Source organism: Pristiophorus japonicus, chromosome 3 (genome assembly GCF_044704955.1).
Source record: "Pristiophorus japonicus isolate sPriJap1 chromosome 3, sPriJap1.hap1, whole genome shotgun sequence".
NCBI lineage: Eukaryota > Metazoa > Chordata > Chondrichthyes > Pristiophoridae > Pristiophorus > Pristiophorus japonicus.
This window is the reverse complement of record NC_091979.1, coordinates 242,577,915-242,593,711: the sequence shown is the minus strand read 5'-3', so window position 1 is coordinate 242,593,711 and position 15,797 is coordinate 242,577,915. Positions and strand designations below refer to the sequence as shown.

Genomic DNA, 15,797 nt, shown 5'->3' with positions numbered 1-15,797 from the left:
GGTTGTGAATCTGTGGAATTCTCTGCCCAGGCAAGCAGTTGAGGCTAGCTCATTGAATGTATTCAAATCACAGATAGATAGATTTTTAACCAATAAGGGAATTAAGAGTTACGGGGAGCGGGCGGGTAAGTGGAGCTGAGTCCACGGCCAGATCAGTCATGATCTTGTTGAGTGGCGGAGCAGGCTCGAGGGGCTAGATGGCCTACTCCGGTTCCTAATTCTTATGTTCTTATGTATCCCCTTATCAATTAAGAAACCGTTTATTTCTGTCAAATTTATTCAATGTCCCAGCTTCCACAGCTCTCCGAAGCAGCAAATTCCACAGATTCACAACCCTCAGAGAAGAAATTTCTCGTCGCCTCTGTTTTAAATGGGTGGGCCCTTATTCTAAGATTGTACCCTCTAGTTCGAGTCTCCCCCATCAGTGCCGGGACCCCAACTATTTACAATCTATATTAACGACTTGGAAGAAGGGACTGAGTGTAACGTAGCCAAGTTTGCTGACGATACAAAGATGGGAGGAAAAGCAATGAGTGAGGAGGACACAAAAAATCTGCAAAAGGACAGACAGGCTAAATGACTGGGCAAAAATTTGGAGATGTAGTATAATGTTGAAAAGTGTGAGGTCATGCACTTTGGCAGAAAAAAAGCAAAGAGCAAGTCATTATTTAAATGGAGATAGATTGCAAAGTGCCGCAGTACAGCGGGACCTGAGGGTATTTGTGCATGAAACACAAAAGGATAGTTAGCCAATCCTCTATCCATGCTAATATATTACCCCCAGCCCCGTGAACGTTTATCTTGTGCAGTAACCTTTTATGTAGCAACTTGTCAAATGCCTTCTGCAAGTCCAAATACACCACATCCACTGGTTTTGCTTTATCCACCTTATTTTTACATCCTCAAAGAACTCCAGCAAATTTGTCAAACATGACTTCCCCTTCATAAATCCATGCTGACTCTGCCTGATCGAATTTTGCTTTACTAAATATCCTGCTACTGCTTCTTTAATAATGGACTCCAACATTTTCCCAACCACAGATGTCTGGTCTATAGGGCCTTTAGTCCCATTATCTTACTGAGTACCACCTCCTTTGTGATTGTGTTAAGTTCCTCACCCCCCCCCCCCTTGTCCCATAGCCTCTAGACTATCCACTGTCAGAATATTGTTAGTGTCCTCTACCGTAAAGACCGATACAAAAAATTTATTTCTGTATCACATTCCAACCTGTTAAGCTTGATGTTTCTTTAGTTAATCAGAACCAACATTTATTTTTAGATAGCAAAAGCTGTTATTGGACCATGAAGCCGTATCTTTGTTGCAGTCTTAAATGTCCTACTGGCTTATTTAATTAGAGTGTGCCGAAGAAATAGCCCAGACGCCAATGAAAATGCAATTTTGGAAACTTGTAAACAAATGAATTTAATTGGAATCAATTATATTTGGAAGAATGTAACTGAGTCTGAATATTGGTATGTCTTGCCCTAGCTTTAATGATGCAGTTTGAATAGAACGTTGAAAAGCTCTTGTGGCAAGCTTAAAAATGGGTGCTAATTTGTACCATTTGTTACATTTCGAGCTTTCCCAGCTAATTGCTTTTATGCCCAACACAAAGTAGCTCCCATTGTCAAATCTACATTTCCATTAAATATGATTAGAAATCAGACCCATTGATTATATTTGTATATTTGGATTATTCACCCACATCTCTTCAGAGGAAGATTGATAGTAGTCACACCAGACGCAAGCTAAACTACAGATTTTTTTCCACAGATAATGATTTACAGAATAGTAACAGAGTTGTTGAAGCTAGTCCAAATAACACAGCAGCTTTGAGCCAGTTCATGAAAGGGTTAAAGAGACAAGCCTGTCAATTGAGTTCCTTTGATTGGCATAGTTTGCAGAACTTTCTGAAAAATTTGGAAGAGGAGTCACTGCCTGATCCCTACTGGTTATGGTCTTAATCTAAATTAGATGGACTTTCGTGTCTATGGTGTTGCATCTTGTCTCCGTGCCTGTTGTGGTTAGGTAATTAATTACCAGTTATAGAAGAACGAGTCCAAGACAACACACACATGATTGAGAAGCCATCATTTGGCTAGTCAAACCATTGCTTCCTGCTGGACCATGTATAGTTTGTATTGCAGTGATCTTTCATTTATTTTAATCTCCTCAGGGAGGTAACACTTGCAAGTTTATATTTTTTTTAAACTGATGCCCAACTGATGGTACAGTCCATCAAGAAAACAAAAATCAGAACATGAATATATTCAACTTGGTCTGTTGCATTCCACAGATGATAATCTTATGATCAGAACAAGAATATTTGATTATTTTTATTGTACCATTCAAATCCTTGCATAATTAGATATTTGTACAGCATCTTTAACTGGAATTAATTGACATGCCACTGAATCTGAAGTCTCGCACAAACTTGCTATTCATGAGATTTATGTTTCCTTAGTCTACTTTGAGGTTTATTAATTTTTTTGTTCATGTCCTCTAGTCCTATGATCGGAATTCAGATTAAATAACTGGTTTATCTTCACATTATTCATTCATTTTAAAGAACTGGACCATGCCCCTGTTCCATCCTTTTTTTAAAAATTCAGAATAAGGAAAATCATAAAGAGCACCAGGCTTTGAGAGGGAAGTACAAAGAACAGAAAAGGCAAGGGAAGAAATTGATACCTTGGAGGCATAATCCTGGAACTCTTCACCTTCATTGCTAACCTAACCTATTCAGTCAAAAATACACTTTCTCAGCAGTGTCACATTGTCGATGTTCGTGCCTTTACAGCATATATGTGTGTAATTTATTTTTAATGAATTACAGCTTACACATTTTAGATTTAGTCTGTGATCTCGAAGCAGGATAAAGCAGTTATGGGGGATTTGGTTTCTCAGAAAATAAAGAACTATGGCAAATGTTTTAAAAAAAATGCTTTTCAGACATTTTGATGACTAAGGCTGGTTTGATGAATATCTTTTCTCAATGCCCATTAGTACTTTTTTCTAAATTATCGCTTAAGCAACTTTTAAATCAAAATCAAGAAGGTTGCAACTAAATTATCACAGTTTTATGGTTAAACTTTTAGTTGCCAAGATAGATTTATGAAGTGATGCTACTTGGACTGCTGTCATTTTGGTCAAAGCCAAAATGTGTTTTTAAAAATCAATGCTTTTATCTCCGCTTGTAACTAACCAGAATGTAGCCTGCTATCACTTTTTTAATATTCCTGTGTGTTTGAAAGAAAAAATTTAATATCCCTATGCAAATAATAAGTGCCTCAACCCCAACTCTTCAGCTGCAGTATATTGGTCCACTGTGATGTTTAAATGTGCATTTAATTCCCCCCCCCCCCCCCCCCCCAAATTCACTCTGTTTATAAATGAAATTGTTACTCTCTGTTTACACATGTGCAACTTTCTTAAAGGATTCACTTGATAACTTAAGAAATGTTGAAGTTTGTTGGATTTTTATAAAAGTAACGTAAATAAAGGTGCAAAATATTTTTTATTTTAAATGAAAGAAAAGTTAATGCAGCGATGAACATTTATCTTTTCACCTCTTGGACATTTTGTTTTGGATCCGAGTCCTGACGGACAGGAATAATAATTTTCTCTGGTAACTGGTGAAATATCCTCAATAGCAAGAATTTGATATCATTTTAAGTGAAGGAAAGTTGTCTTTAAAATCTAAATGGATTGTATGTATTTAGAAATATATTCAGATTTAATTGGCATTTTTTCACTTCGTAGATTACAAGACAGCATTATCAGAATGCCCTGATGGCATCCATAATGGATAAAACACCACAATCATCAGACAGTGAAAACACTAAGATTGAATTGACTTTAAATGAACTGCACGATCACTTACCTGATGAAACCGCCAACCTCCTAAATGAACAGAACTGTGTGACTCATAAGTCGAATCATAGCATGCACAATAAAAGCACAATATAGAATACCTGCAGGACTACTCCCTCGCTCATTTTTCAGAGAACTGCTCCTGTATTCTGTACGCATGCATACATGCAAGCACATGTCCACTGTCATGAGACCAAAGTGATGTGCCTCGGCACAAGAAGGTGAAGGAAGAATGACAGAGGTGGGTGACTTGAACACTAAACAACTGCCAAGATTCAGACAGATCCTCTGTACACTGGTGGCTTGTTATCCTTTATTTTTGTGGGTGTTCTTGTTTTCCTTGCACAAAAGGAGAATGGTAAAATGTTGGAAAAAAGTATAAAGCTACATTATGGCTGAGAAGAGAAATGTGTATTTTTTTAATGAAGACCTATTGAGATTAACTGAGACTGTAAAACTTTTTTTAAATTATGGTATGTGATTTAAGATGGTCATTGAAGGTGAATTTTCTAAATTTTGAAAGTGCGTCCATTTCTCCAGCTTAATTTAGTAGGTGTTTGACATTTTAAACTCCCATTGCATTAAATGGGATATAATTGCATATTTTATCCCAAAAGAGTTGGGGTTGCTGGGCATTTAAATAGTAACTTGAATATGGAAACTCAATTCAACATTTGCACAAAACATCATTGACGTAATTGATTTCAACACTTGTATGCAAACTGTGAATAACACTCCTATATATAGGGACTGCAGAACTCCTTTGGAAGAAATAGTTACACTTACATAACAGTTAAATATGCCAAATTCACAAATGGAAGAATGTAAAAAAGGGTTTTTCACAATTGAGAAACACAGCTATAATTGTAAAAGTGTTCTTATGGCAGAACTGACTATCACTACATATTGTTTAATCAAACAACTTTGCAAGTAAATTGCAGTTTGTATTATATTGTACAAAACTGACTCTGAGGTGAAGTATTCTGACTACAGTATTCATAACTGTATATATTAAGCACAAAAAATCTATGGATGAAGTGTAAGTTTCATAAGATTGTCAGTTAAATGACATTTATAATTAACAATGGTAAAGACTTTGTAGATTTACAGACTCTTCTATTTATTTTGTATATGATTTATTTGTATATTTTGTGATTTAATTGAGTGTTTTGTTCTTCTATCATTCCATTTTGGTTAAAATGGTTTTATTCTAAATAGCATTTCATTCCAATTTTTTTCCATTGTATTATTTCTCAATTTGGTATGAATTTCGGTTATATTCTTGGTATTGAGTGCCTCTTCACTCTTTCCTATCTTTGTTTCCTTTAAGCAGTTATAAACTGGTAAAATCATTAATGTGGCTAATTATGGAAATTTTAAAAGACTAACTTGTGGCCTGGAGTTGGTTAATGGAACTTTTCATTTTATACTTCAAAAGTGAATAACTTTAATAAAGAAATGATTCATATTTAAATGGACACTGATTTATTATCAGGACATGCTTGAAAATGAGCAGTTTTGCACCTAAAACAGAAAATAATCAAAGGGGAACATTGACACTTCCTCCGTAAATCCAGTAACAGTAGTAGACCTTGTCAAAGATTCACCACATACATTTACCTTAAGTCTTTTCTGTTGCTTACGGTGGGATTACAGTAATGCTGTAGAAAGTGATTTAACTGACCAATATTGTATCAGGAATCTAACTGAGTACCAATGGCTTTCATTAACATCTTATAATGGGAAATTCCCATATGTCTGAAGGAAACCTTTCTGCATGTTGTATAAGTGTTTCAAACAGATACTTCATCTGTTTACATTCAATGCAAGGAATGTTGTTGGTAGAGAACAGAACATTTTTTCACCTTTTCACCCCATGTCAAGTAGAGCATAGATTAGGTATCATGCCTTCTCTCCAATCCACCATTTTGCACCAGTCTGGCATCTATTTCCCACATTGGCCCTCTGTATGCATTTCTGAGCATATAGATTATTAGCCCTTTGTGTTGTCCACTCCTGCTCACGAGGGGCATAAATTGCCCCAACTCATTTCACTTGGGACCATTCTAGGTACTGCAGGAAGGGAGATTCATCTCATCATTCTGTACTGGATTCAAACCCCAGGCCCTCGGAGATGGTGTAACTTGAGCAATATTTAATTATAATTGTATTATATGCTAGTACAATGCACTTGAGCAATATTTAATTATAATTGTATTATATGCTAGTAAAATGCACTTGAGCAATATTTAATTATAATTGTATTTATATGCTAGTACAATGAAAATTAATACTGACAATTCGTAGAAACAGTATATGTTCTTTAAGTGGCTGGTGTGTTGACCTCTGGGAGGTTAACCCAGAGTTTGACATATTATGTAACTCAAAAGTGCCAGTTCTAATAAAAGTTTATTACATAAGCTGATATTATTTTTTAAACTAGCAGGCGAACTCCAAAATCTTTCCAGGTTAAACAAGTTAATGGTAGTTTTTTTTTTAGTTGAGTATTTAAGTACTTCACAAACAGGGAGCTCTTTTACTGTAGTTTACTGAAATCATCGCTGAATGACGTGAAAGGACAAGATGTGGAAATTAGGTCCCTGCGTAGTTGTTTTGAGATTTGGTTTTGGCACAATGAGCCATAGCAGCATAGTACTTTACCAGTCCAGTTGGCGTGTCTGCAAAGCTCTCAATAAAATTGACCATTTCATTTAATTTTATTCTGCTTAGTGACATATAGCTAGATTACAGTTGGTTTAGAGTTTGGTGCAAAAATTACAAATTATTACATCAAAAAACGATTCAGATTTAGCAATAATCTTCACAATTAACTTTGCAGTATTCAATTCACAGTATTCTCCAATCCATATTGGGTGTTAAAACCAATATTTAACACTCAAACCTCCAGGTTACCAAAAAATAATGATGCTAAACAAGAAACCCAAGCATAAGGTTACATTGAATCATATTTACTTTTGGAGTAAAAAGTAAAATCCATTCCCATTCTTCTCTCCAAAATGAGCACAGTGTTGTCTACCCACCACCTTTCACTGTTGCCATCCCTATTTAAACATATTAATTCTCACTTTGGCTTAGTTGGCAGCACTTCCACTTCTGAATTGCAAGGTTGTGGTTTCAGCCACCATCCCAAGATTTGAGCATATAATCGAGACTAACATCTCAGTGCAGTACTGAGGGAGTAATGTACTTTCTGAGGTGCTGATGTTTGGGTGATATGTTAATTTGAGTTCCCCATTTCCTGTTGTGGTGGCACTAATTGAAGATTAGTTCTACTGGTGCCATGACCAATGTTTCCCTCAACCAACAGCCAAATAAACAGATTAAACTGTCTGCAAAATAGCTGTTATGTTGGCCTTCATGGCAATTGTAGTGTTAACTATTAAGTTCAGTTAAGACTAAAGAGCTTCAAAACATGTGCTTTGTATTTGTTAGCCATTTCAGTAAGCTGCAAGCACTGTCATTCATGCAGACATTTCAGGTTCGAGGGAACTTCTTGTACTTGACTGGAAGCAAAGTAGCACCAATATCTATACCACAATCACTAATTCAAAGTAATCTGTACGAAAAGTTTCTGACAGACCTTTTTCTTTTTGTTGCCAATACAGCGAGCATAGGCGACACAAAACATTTCACTGAGTGCTCTGCAGGCAGCCTATTGATCAAAAAGGAAATGATCTTGTAGAGGCAGAGAGCATGGCTGAGGTACTAAATGAGCATTTTGCATTTGCCTTCACTAAAGAAGAGAATGCTGCCAATGTTTAAGAGTAAAGAAGGAGGTAGTAGAGAAATTGAATAAGATAAAAATAGATGAATAGGAGATTCTATAAAGGTTACATAGAATGTATAGGACAGAAACAGGCCATTCGGCCCAACTGGTCTATGCCAATGTTTATGTTCCACACGAGCCTCCTATCCCCAATCCCCCCCCCCCCCCCCCCAACCCGAGCTGCATAATCTATTATTCCCTTCTCCCTTGTGTTTTTCTTGCTTCCCTTTAAATGCATCCATGCTATTTGCCTCAATTACTCCCTGTGGTAGCGAGTTCCACATTTTAACCACTCTCTGGGTAAAGAAGTTTCTCCTGAATTCCCTATTGGATTTATTAATGCACTGCCAACACATTTGTTAAAGACAAATCATATTTGACTATACTTGATTTGAGTTCTTTGAAGTAATGGAGAGAATTGATGTGGGTAGTGCGGTTGATGAGTATATGGACTTTTCAAAAGACGTTTTATAAAGTATCACATAATAGACATGTTAGCAAAATTAAAACCTATGGGACTAAAAGGCCAGTGGCTGCGTGGATATGAAATTGGCTAAGAGTCAAAAAGCAAAGAGTAGTGGTGAATAAAAACAGAAAATGCTGGGAATACTCAGCAGGTCAGGCAACAGCAGAGAGAAACAGTTAATGTTTCTTGTTGATGACCCTTCGTCAGAGCTGGAAAAAGTTCGAGATGTAACCGGTTTTAAGTAAGGGCAAGGAAATGGGGGAGGGGAGGAAAGAATAAAAGGGAAGGTCTGTGAAAGGGTGGAAGGCAGGAGTGATTAAATGACAAAAGGTATGATTGTACAAAGCAAAAGGAGATGGTAATGGGACAAGTAAAGAAACTGGGTCAAGAGAAGGTGTAAATTGGGAATGTCACAACCATCAAGAGCTGCCATCTAAAAAAAATAGGAGCAGAGGATATGGTCTGAAATTGTTGAACTTGATGTTGAGGCCAGAAGGCTGTAAGGTGCCTAATTGAAAGATGAGGTGCTGTTCCTTGACCTTACGTTAAGCTTCATATAATCATTCCTTTTGTCATTTAATCACTCCTGCCTTCCATCCCATCACAGACCTACCCTTCTGACTGGTCGGCAAGTCAAAGGGCTTCCTCATGTGTTTGCTCATGGGTCTGGGCGACGTCCCCATTTACAGGTCCAGGTCACTCTGACTACCTGCCTCTCTTCCGCGGTCTTGTCTGCGCCAGGATGGCCACGGAGGCTTGAAGCCTTCCCCGACTGCAGGGACTGGAATGCATAGCAGATAATGGTTATAACTACGCAAGCAGTTATTAACGAATATGATATAATTGGGATTACGGAGACATGGCTCCAGGGTGACCAAGACTGGGAACTCAACATCCAGGGGTATTCAACATTCAGGAAGGATAGACAGAAAGGAAAAGGAGGTGGGGTAGCGTTGCTGGTTAAAGAGGAAATTAACACAATAGTAAGGAAGGACATTAGCTTGGATGATGTGGAATCTATATGGGTGGAGCTGCAGAATGCCAAAGGGCAGAAAACGCTAGTGGGAGTTGTGTACAGACCACCAAACAGCAGGAGTGAGGTTGGGGACAGCATCAAACAAGAAATTAGGGATGCATGCAATAAAGGTACAGCAGTTATCATGGGCGACTTTAATCTACATATAGATTGGGCTAACCAAACTGGTAGCAATACAGGATTTCCTGGAGTGTATTGGGGATGGTTTTCTAGACCAATATGTTGAGGAACCAACTAGAGGGCTGGCCATCCTAGACTGAGCGATGTGCAATGAGAAAGGGCTAATTAGCAATCTTGTGCGAGGCCTCTTGGGGAAGAGTGACCATAATATGGTAGAATTCTTTATTAAGATGGAGAGTGACAATTAATTTAGAGACTAAGGTCTTGAACTTAAGGAAAGGTAACTTCGATGGTATGAGATGTGAATTGGCGAGAATAGACTGGCAAATCATACTTAAAGGGTTGACGGTGGATAGGCAATGGCAAACATTTAACGATCACATAGAAAATAGGTGGAGGAGTAGGCCATTCGGCCCTTTGAGCTTGCACCACCATTCAATAAGATCATGGCTGATCATTCACCTCAGTACCCCTTTCCTGCTTTCTCTCCATACCCCTTGATCCCTTTAGCCGTAAGGGCCACATCTAACTCCCTCTTGATGCCAGTTCATTGGATATATTCAACAACTCTCTGTGGTAGGGAATTCCACAGGTTAACAGCACTCTGAGTGAAGAAGTTTCTCCTCATCTCAGTCCTAAATGACATCCCTTATCCTTCGACTAAGTCCCCTGGTTCTGGACTTCCCCAACATCGGGAACATTCTTCCTGCATCTAACCTATCCAGTCCCGTCAGAATTTTATGTTTCTAGATCCCCTTTCATCTTTCTAAACTCCAGTGAATACAGGCTCAGTCGATCCAGTCTTTCCTCATATGTCAGTCCTGCCATCCTGGGAATCAGTCTGGTGAACCTTCGCTGCACTCCCTCAACATGGATGAACTTCAACAGTTGTACATCCCTGTCTGGAGTAAAAACAAAACAGGGAAGGTGGCTCAACCGTGGCTAACCAGGGAAATTAGGGATAGTGTTAAATCCAAGGAAGAGGCATATAAATTGGCCAGAAAAAGCAGCAAACCTGAGGTCTGGGAGAAATTTAGAATTCAGCAGAGGAGGACAAAGGTTTTAAGCAGGAGGGGGAAAATAGAGTATGAGAGGAAGCTTGCTGGGAACATAAAAACTGACTGCAATTGCTTCTATAGATATGTGAAGAGAAAAAGATTAGTGAAGACAAACGTAGGTCCCTTGCAGTCAAAATCAGGTGAATTTATAATGGGGAACAAAGAAATGGCGGACCAAAATAAAATGCAGTTCTTTTGTTGCACGAAATTATGAAACTTTGGTTCTGTCTTCACGAAGGAAGACACCTATTCTAGGGGAGCGAGGGTCTAGCAAGAAGGAGCAACTGAAGGAAATCTTTTAGTCAGGAAATTGTGTTAAGGAAATTGATGAGATTGAAGGCCGATAAATCCCCAGGGCCTGATAGTTTGCATCCCAGAGTACTTAAGGAAGTGGCCCTAGAAATAGTGGATGCATTGGTGATCATTTTCCAACAGTCTATCAACTCTGGATCAGTTCCTATGGACTGGAGGTATAGCTAATGTAACACCTCTTTTTAAAAAAGGAGGCAGAGAGAAAACGGGGAGTTAGCCTGACATCAGTAGTGGGGAAAATGTTTGAATCAATTATTAAAGATAATTGCGTTGGAGAGGCATGAATCCGGGGTCGGTGAGGCGTCGGGAGGTGCGTCGCTGAGGTGTGAGTCTGGGGTCGGTGAGAGGCCTATAAAGGCCCAGCTTGTGCAGCTACAGGGAAAAGGCAAAAAGAAGTAGAAATAAATAGAACGGTGACGTCACAGCCAAGGGGGTAAGTGATTGGCTGGTGATTGGTAAGTAGGTTTTCTTTTTTCTCTCCTATATCAGCGAGTAACTTTTAGCATTGTTACCAATTTAAGTTAATCTAAGAGTTAAGTCATGGCAGGAGAGCTCGGACACGTGTTATGCTCCTCCTGTACTATGTGGGAAATCAGGGACGCCTCCGGTGTCCCTGACGACTACGTGTGCGGGAAGTGTATCTGCCTCCAGCTCCTGACGGGCCGCATTGCGGCACTGGAGCTGCGGGTAGATTCACTCTGGAGCATCCACGATGCTGAGAATGACGTGAGTAGCACGTTTAGTGAGTTGGTCTTACCGCAGGTAAAGGGTCCACAGCGAGATAGGGAATGGAAGACCAACAGGAAGAGCAGTGCAAGGAAGGTAGTGCAGGGATCCCCTGCGGTCATCCCCCTGCAAAACAGATACACCGCTTTGAGTACTGTTGAGGGGGATGACTCATCAGGGGGGAGCAGCAGCAGCAGTTCATGGCACCGTGGCTGGCTCTGTTGCACAGGAGGGCAGGAAAAAGAGTGGGAGAGCGATAGTGATAGGGGATTCAATTGTAAGGGGAATAGATAGGCGTTTTTGCGGCTGCAACCGAGACTCCAGGATGGTATGTTGCCTCCCTGGTGCAAGGGTCAAGGATGTCTCGAAGTGGGTGCAAGACATTCTGAAAAGGGAGGGTGAACAACCAGTTGTCGTGGTGCACATTGGTACCAATGATATAGGTTAAAAAAAAACGGGATGAGGTCCTACGAGATGAATTTAAGGAGCTAGGAGCTAAATTAAAAAGTAGGACCTCAAAAGTAGTAATCTCGGGATTGCTACCAGTGCTACGTGCTAGTCAGAGTAGGAATCGCAGGATAGCTCAGATGAATACGTGGCTTGAGCAGTGGTGCAGCAGGGAGGGATTCAAATTCCTGGGGCATTGGAACCGGTTCTGGGGGAGGTGGGACCAGTACAAATCGGACGGTCTGCACCTAGGCAGGACCGGAACCAATGTCCTAGGAGGAGTGTTTGCTAATGCTGTTGGGGAGGAGTTAAACTAATATGGAAGGGGGATGGGAACCAATGCAGGGAGACAGAGGGAAACAAAATGGAGACAGAAGCAAAAGACAGAAAGGAGATGAGTAAAAGTGGAGGGCAGAGAAACCCAAGGCAAAAAAACAAAAAGGGCCACTTTGCAGCAAAATTCTAAAGGGTCTAAGTGTGTTAAAAAGGCAAGCCTGAAGGCTCTGTGCCTCAATGTGAGGATTATTCGGAATAAGGTGGACGAATTAACTGTGCAGATAGCAGTTAATGGATACGATGTGGTTGGCATCACGGAGACATGGTTCCAGGGTGACCAAGGCTGGGAACTCAACATCCAAGGGTATTCAACATTTAGGAAGGATAGACAGAAAGGAAAAGGAGGCGGGGTGGCATTGCTGGTTAAAGAGGAAATTAATGCAATTGTTAGGAAAGACATTAGCTTGGATGATGTGGAATCGGTATGGGTGGAGCTACGGAGTACCATGGGGCAGAAAACGCTAGTGGGAGTTGTGTACAGACCTCCAAACAGTAGTGGTGATGTTGCGGAGGGCATCAAACAGGAAATTAGGGGTGCATGCAATAAAGGTGCAGCAGTTATCATGGGTGACTTTAATATGCATATAGATTGGGCCAACCAAACTGGAAGCAATACGGTGGAGGAGGATTTTCTGGCGTGCATAAGGGATGGTTTTCTAGACCAATATGTCGAGGAACCAACTAGGGGGGAAGCCATCTTAGACTGGGTGTTGTGTAATGAGAGAGGATTAAGTAACAATCTCGTTGTGCGAGGCCCTTTGGGGAAGAGTAACCATAATATGGTGGAATTCTACATTAGGGTGGAGAATGAAACAGTTAATTCAGAGACCATGGTCCAGAACTTAAAGAAGGGTAACTTTGAAGGTATGAGGCGTGACTTGGCTAGGATAGATTGGTGAATGATACTTAAGGGGTTGACAGTGGATGGGGAATGGCAGACATTTAGAGATCGCATGGATGAACTACAACAATTGTACATCCCTGTCTGGCGTAAAAATAAAAAAGGGAAGGTGGCTCAACCGTGGCTATCAAGGGAAATCACAAATAGTATTAAAGCCAAGGAAGTGGCATACAAATTGGCCAGAAATAGCAACGAACCCGGGAACTGGGAGAAATTTAGAACTCAGCAGAGGAGGACAAAGGGTTTGATTGGGGCAGGGAAAGTAGAGTACGAGAGGAAGCTTGCAGGGAACATTAAAATGGACTGCAAAAGCTTCTATGGATATGTAAAGAGAAAAAGGTTAGTAAAGACAAACGTAGGTCCTCTGCAGTCAGAATCAGAGGAAGTCATAACTGTGAACAAAGAAATGGTAGACCAACTGAACAAGTACTTTGGTTCGGTATTCACTAAGGAGGACACAAACAACCTTCCGGATATAAAAGAGGTCAGACGGTCCAGTAAGAAGGAGGAACTGAGGGAAATCCTTATTAGTCGGGAAATTGTGTTGGGGAAATTGATGGAATTGAAGGCCGATAAATCCCCAGGGCCTGATGGTCTGCATCGCAGAGTACTTAAGGAGGTGGCCTTGGAAATAGCGGATGCATTGACAGTCATTTTCCAACATTCCATAGACTCTGGATCAGTTCCTATCGAGTGGAGGGTAGCCAATGTAACCCCACTTTTTAAAAAAGGTGGGAGAGAAAACAGGGAATTATAGACCGGTCAGCCTGACATTGGTAGTGGGTAAAATGGTGGAATCAATTATTAAGGATGTCATAGCAGCGCATTTGGAAAATGGTGACATGATAGGTCCAAGTCAGCATGGATTTGTGAAAGGGAAATCATGCTTGACAAATCTTCTGGAATTTTTTGCAGATGTTTCCAGTAGAGTGGACAAGGGAGAACCAGTTGATTTGGACTTTCAGAAGGTTTTCGACAAGGTCCCACACAAGAGATTAGTGTGCAAAGTTAAAGCACATGGGATTGGGGGTAGTGTGCTGACGTGGATTGAGAACTGGTTGGCAGGCAGAAAGCAAAGAGTAGGAGTAAATGCGTACTTTTCAGAATGGCAGGCAGTGACTAGTGGGGTACCGCAAGGTTCTGTGCTGGGGCCCCAGCTGTTTACATTGTACATTAATGATTTAGACGAGGGGATTAAATGTAGTATCTCCAAATTTGCGGATGGCACTAAGTTGGGTGGCAGTGTGAGCTGCAAGGAGGATGCTATGAGGCTGCAGGGTGACTTGGATAGGTTAGGTGAGCGGGCAAATGCATGGCAGATGAAGTATAATGTGGATAAATGTGAGGTTATCCACTTTGGTGGTAAAAACAGAGAGACGGACTATTATCTGAATGGTGACAGATTAGGAAAAGGGGAGGTGCAACAAGATCTGGGTGACATGGTACATCAGTCATTGAAGGTTGGCATGCAGGTACAGGCGGTTAAGAAAGCAAATGGCATGTTGGCCTTCATAGCGAGGGGATTTGAGTACAGGGGCAGGGAGGTGTTACTACAGTTGTACAGGGCCTTGGTGAGGCCACACCTGGAGTATTGTGTACAGTTTTGGTCTCCTAACTTGAGGAAGGACGTTCTTGCTATTGAGGGAGTGCAGCGAAGGTTCACCAGACTCATTCCCGGGATGGCAGGACTGACATATGAAGAAAGACTGGATCGACTAGGCTTATATTCACTGGAATTTAGAAGACTGAGAGGGGATCTCATAGAAACATTTAAAATTCTGACGGGTTTAGACAGGTTAGATGCAGGAAGAATGTTCCCAATGTTGGGGAAGTCCAGTCACAGTCTAAGGCTAAGGGGTAAGCCACTTAGGACCGAGATGAGGAGAAACTTCTTCACCCAGAGAGTGGTGAACCTGTGGAATTCTCTACAACAGAAAGTTGTTGAGGCCCATTCACTAAATATATTCAAAAAGGAGTTAGATGTAGTCCTTACTACTAGGGAGATCAAGGGGTATGGCGAGAAAGCAGGAATGGGGTACTGAAGTTGCATGTTCAGCCATGAACCCATTGAATGGCGGTGCAGGCTCGAAGGGCCGAATGGCCTACTCCTGCATCTATTTTCTATGTTTCTATGTTTCTCTGCTAGAATGGTGATGATTGGCCTGTCAATCATGGCTGGAGACCCACAGTGCAACAAGTGATTGGGATTGATTTTACACACACAATTCGCATTATGTGACTATCCCCCATTCAAATTTCAAACTCTGGCCTCGACCCCTCCTTATCTCCGTAACTTCCTACAGCCCTCTGAGATCTCTGTGTTCCTCCACTTCTGGCCTCTTGCACATCCCTGATTTTAATCTGCTCTGTCATTGGCGGCCGTGCCTTCAGCTGTTCTGGAATTCCCTTCCTAAATCTCTCCGCCTCTCTACCTCCTTTTTGGATGCTCCTTAAAACCTACCTCTTTGACCAAGCCTGTCCTAATATCTCTGTTTGTGGCTCAGTGTCAAATTTTGTTTGAAAACGGTCCTGTGAAGCACCTCGGGACTGTGTTATAGGCGCTATATAAATGGAAGTTGTTGCTGCTGTAGAGTAGTTTAAATCTGTGCAATATAGCGCTGTAGTTGTTGTGAATGCTGCCCACCAGTAGGAGGAGGAGTTGCACCAATTCAATCCATTCCAATTCATGAGCAATGCTACAGGAGGTCAACTAGTAATGTTACAAACATTAAAC

At 40.8% G+C, this 15,797-nt stretch overlaps 1 protein-coding gene across 5 annotated transcripts in view; it reads left to right on the top strand.

The window, feature by feature from the left end:
• The window catches only part of LOC139260198 (metal transporter CNNM2-like), a 214,723-nt gene extending 209,771 nt beyond the window's left edge, over positions 1 to 4,952 (top strand). For all 5 annotated transcript variants that reach the window (XM_070876476.1, XM_070876475.1, XM_070876474.1 and 2 more), the window contains one exon: positions 3,764 to 4,952. In XM_070876476.1, coding sequence (XP_070732577.1) covers positions 3,764 to 3,970 — 207 coding nt within the window. In that variant the 3' untranslated portion in view covers positions 3,971 to 4,952. The remainder of the gene's footprint in view (positions 1 to 3,763) is intronic.
• Positions 4,953 to 15,797: the final 10,845 nt, after the last annotated feature.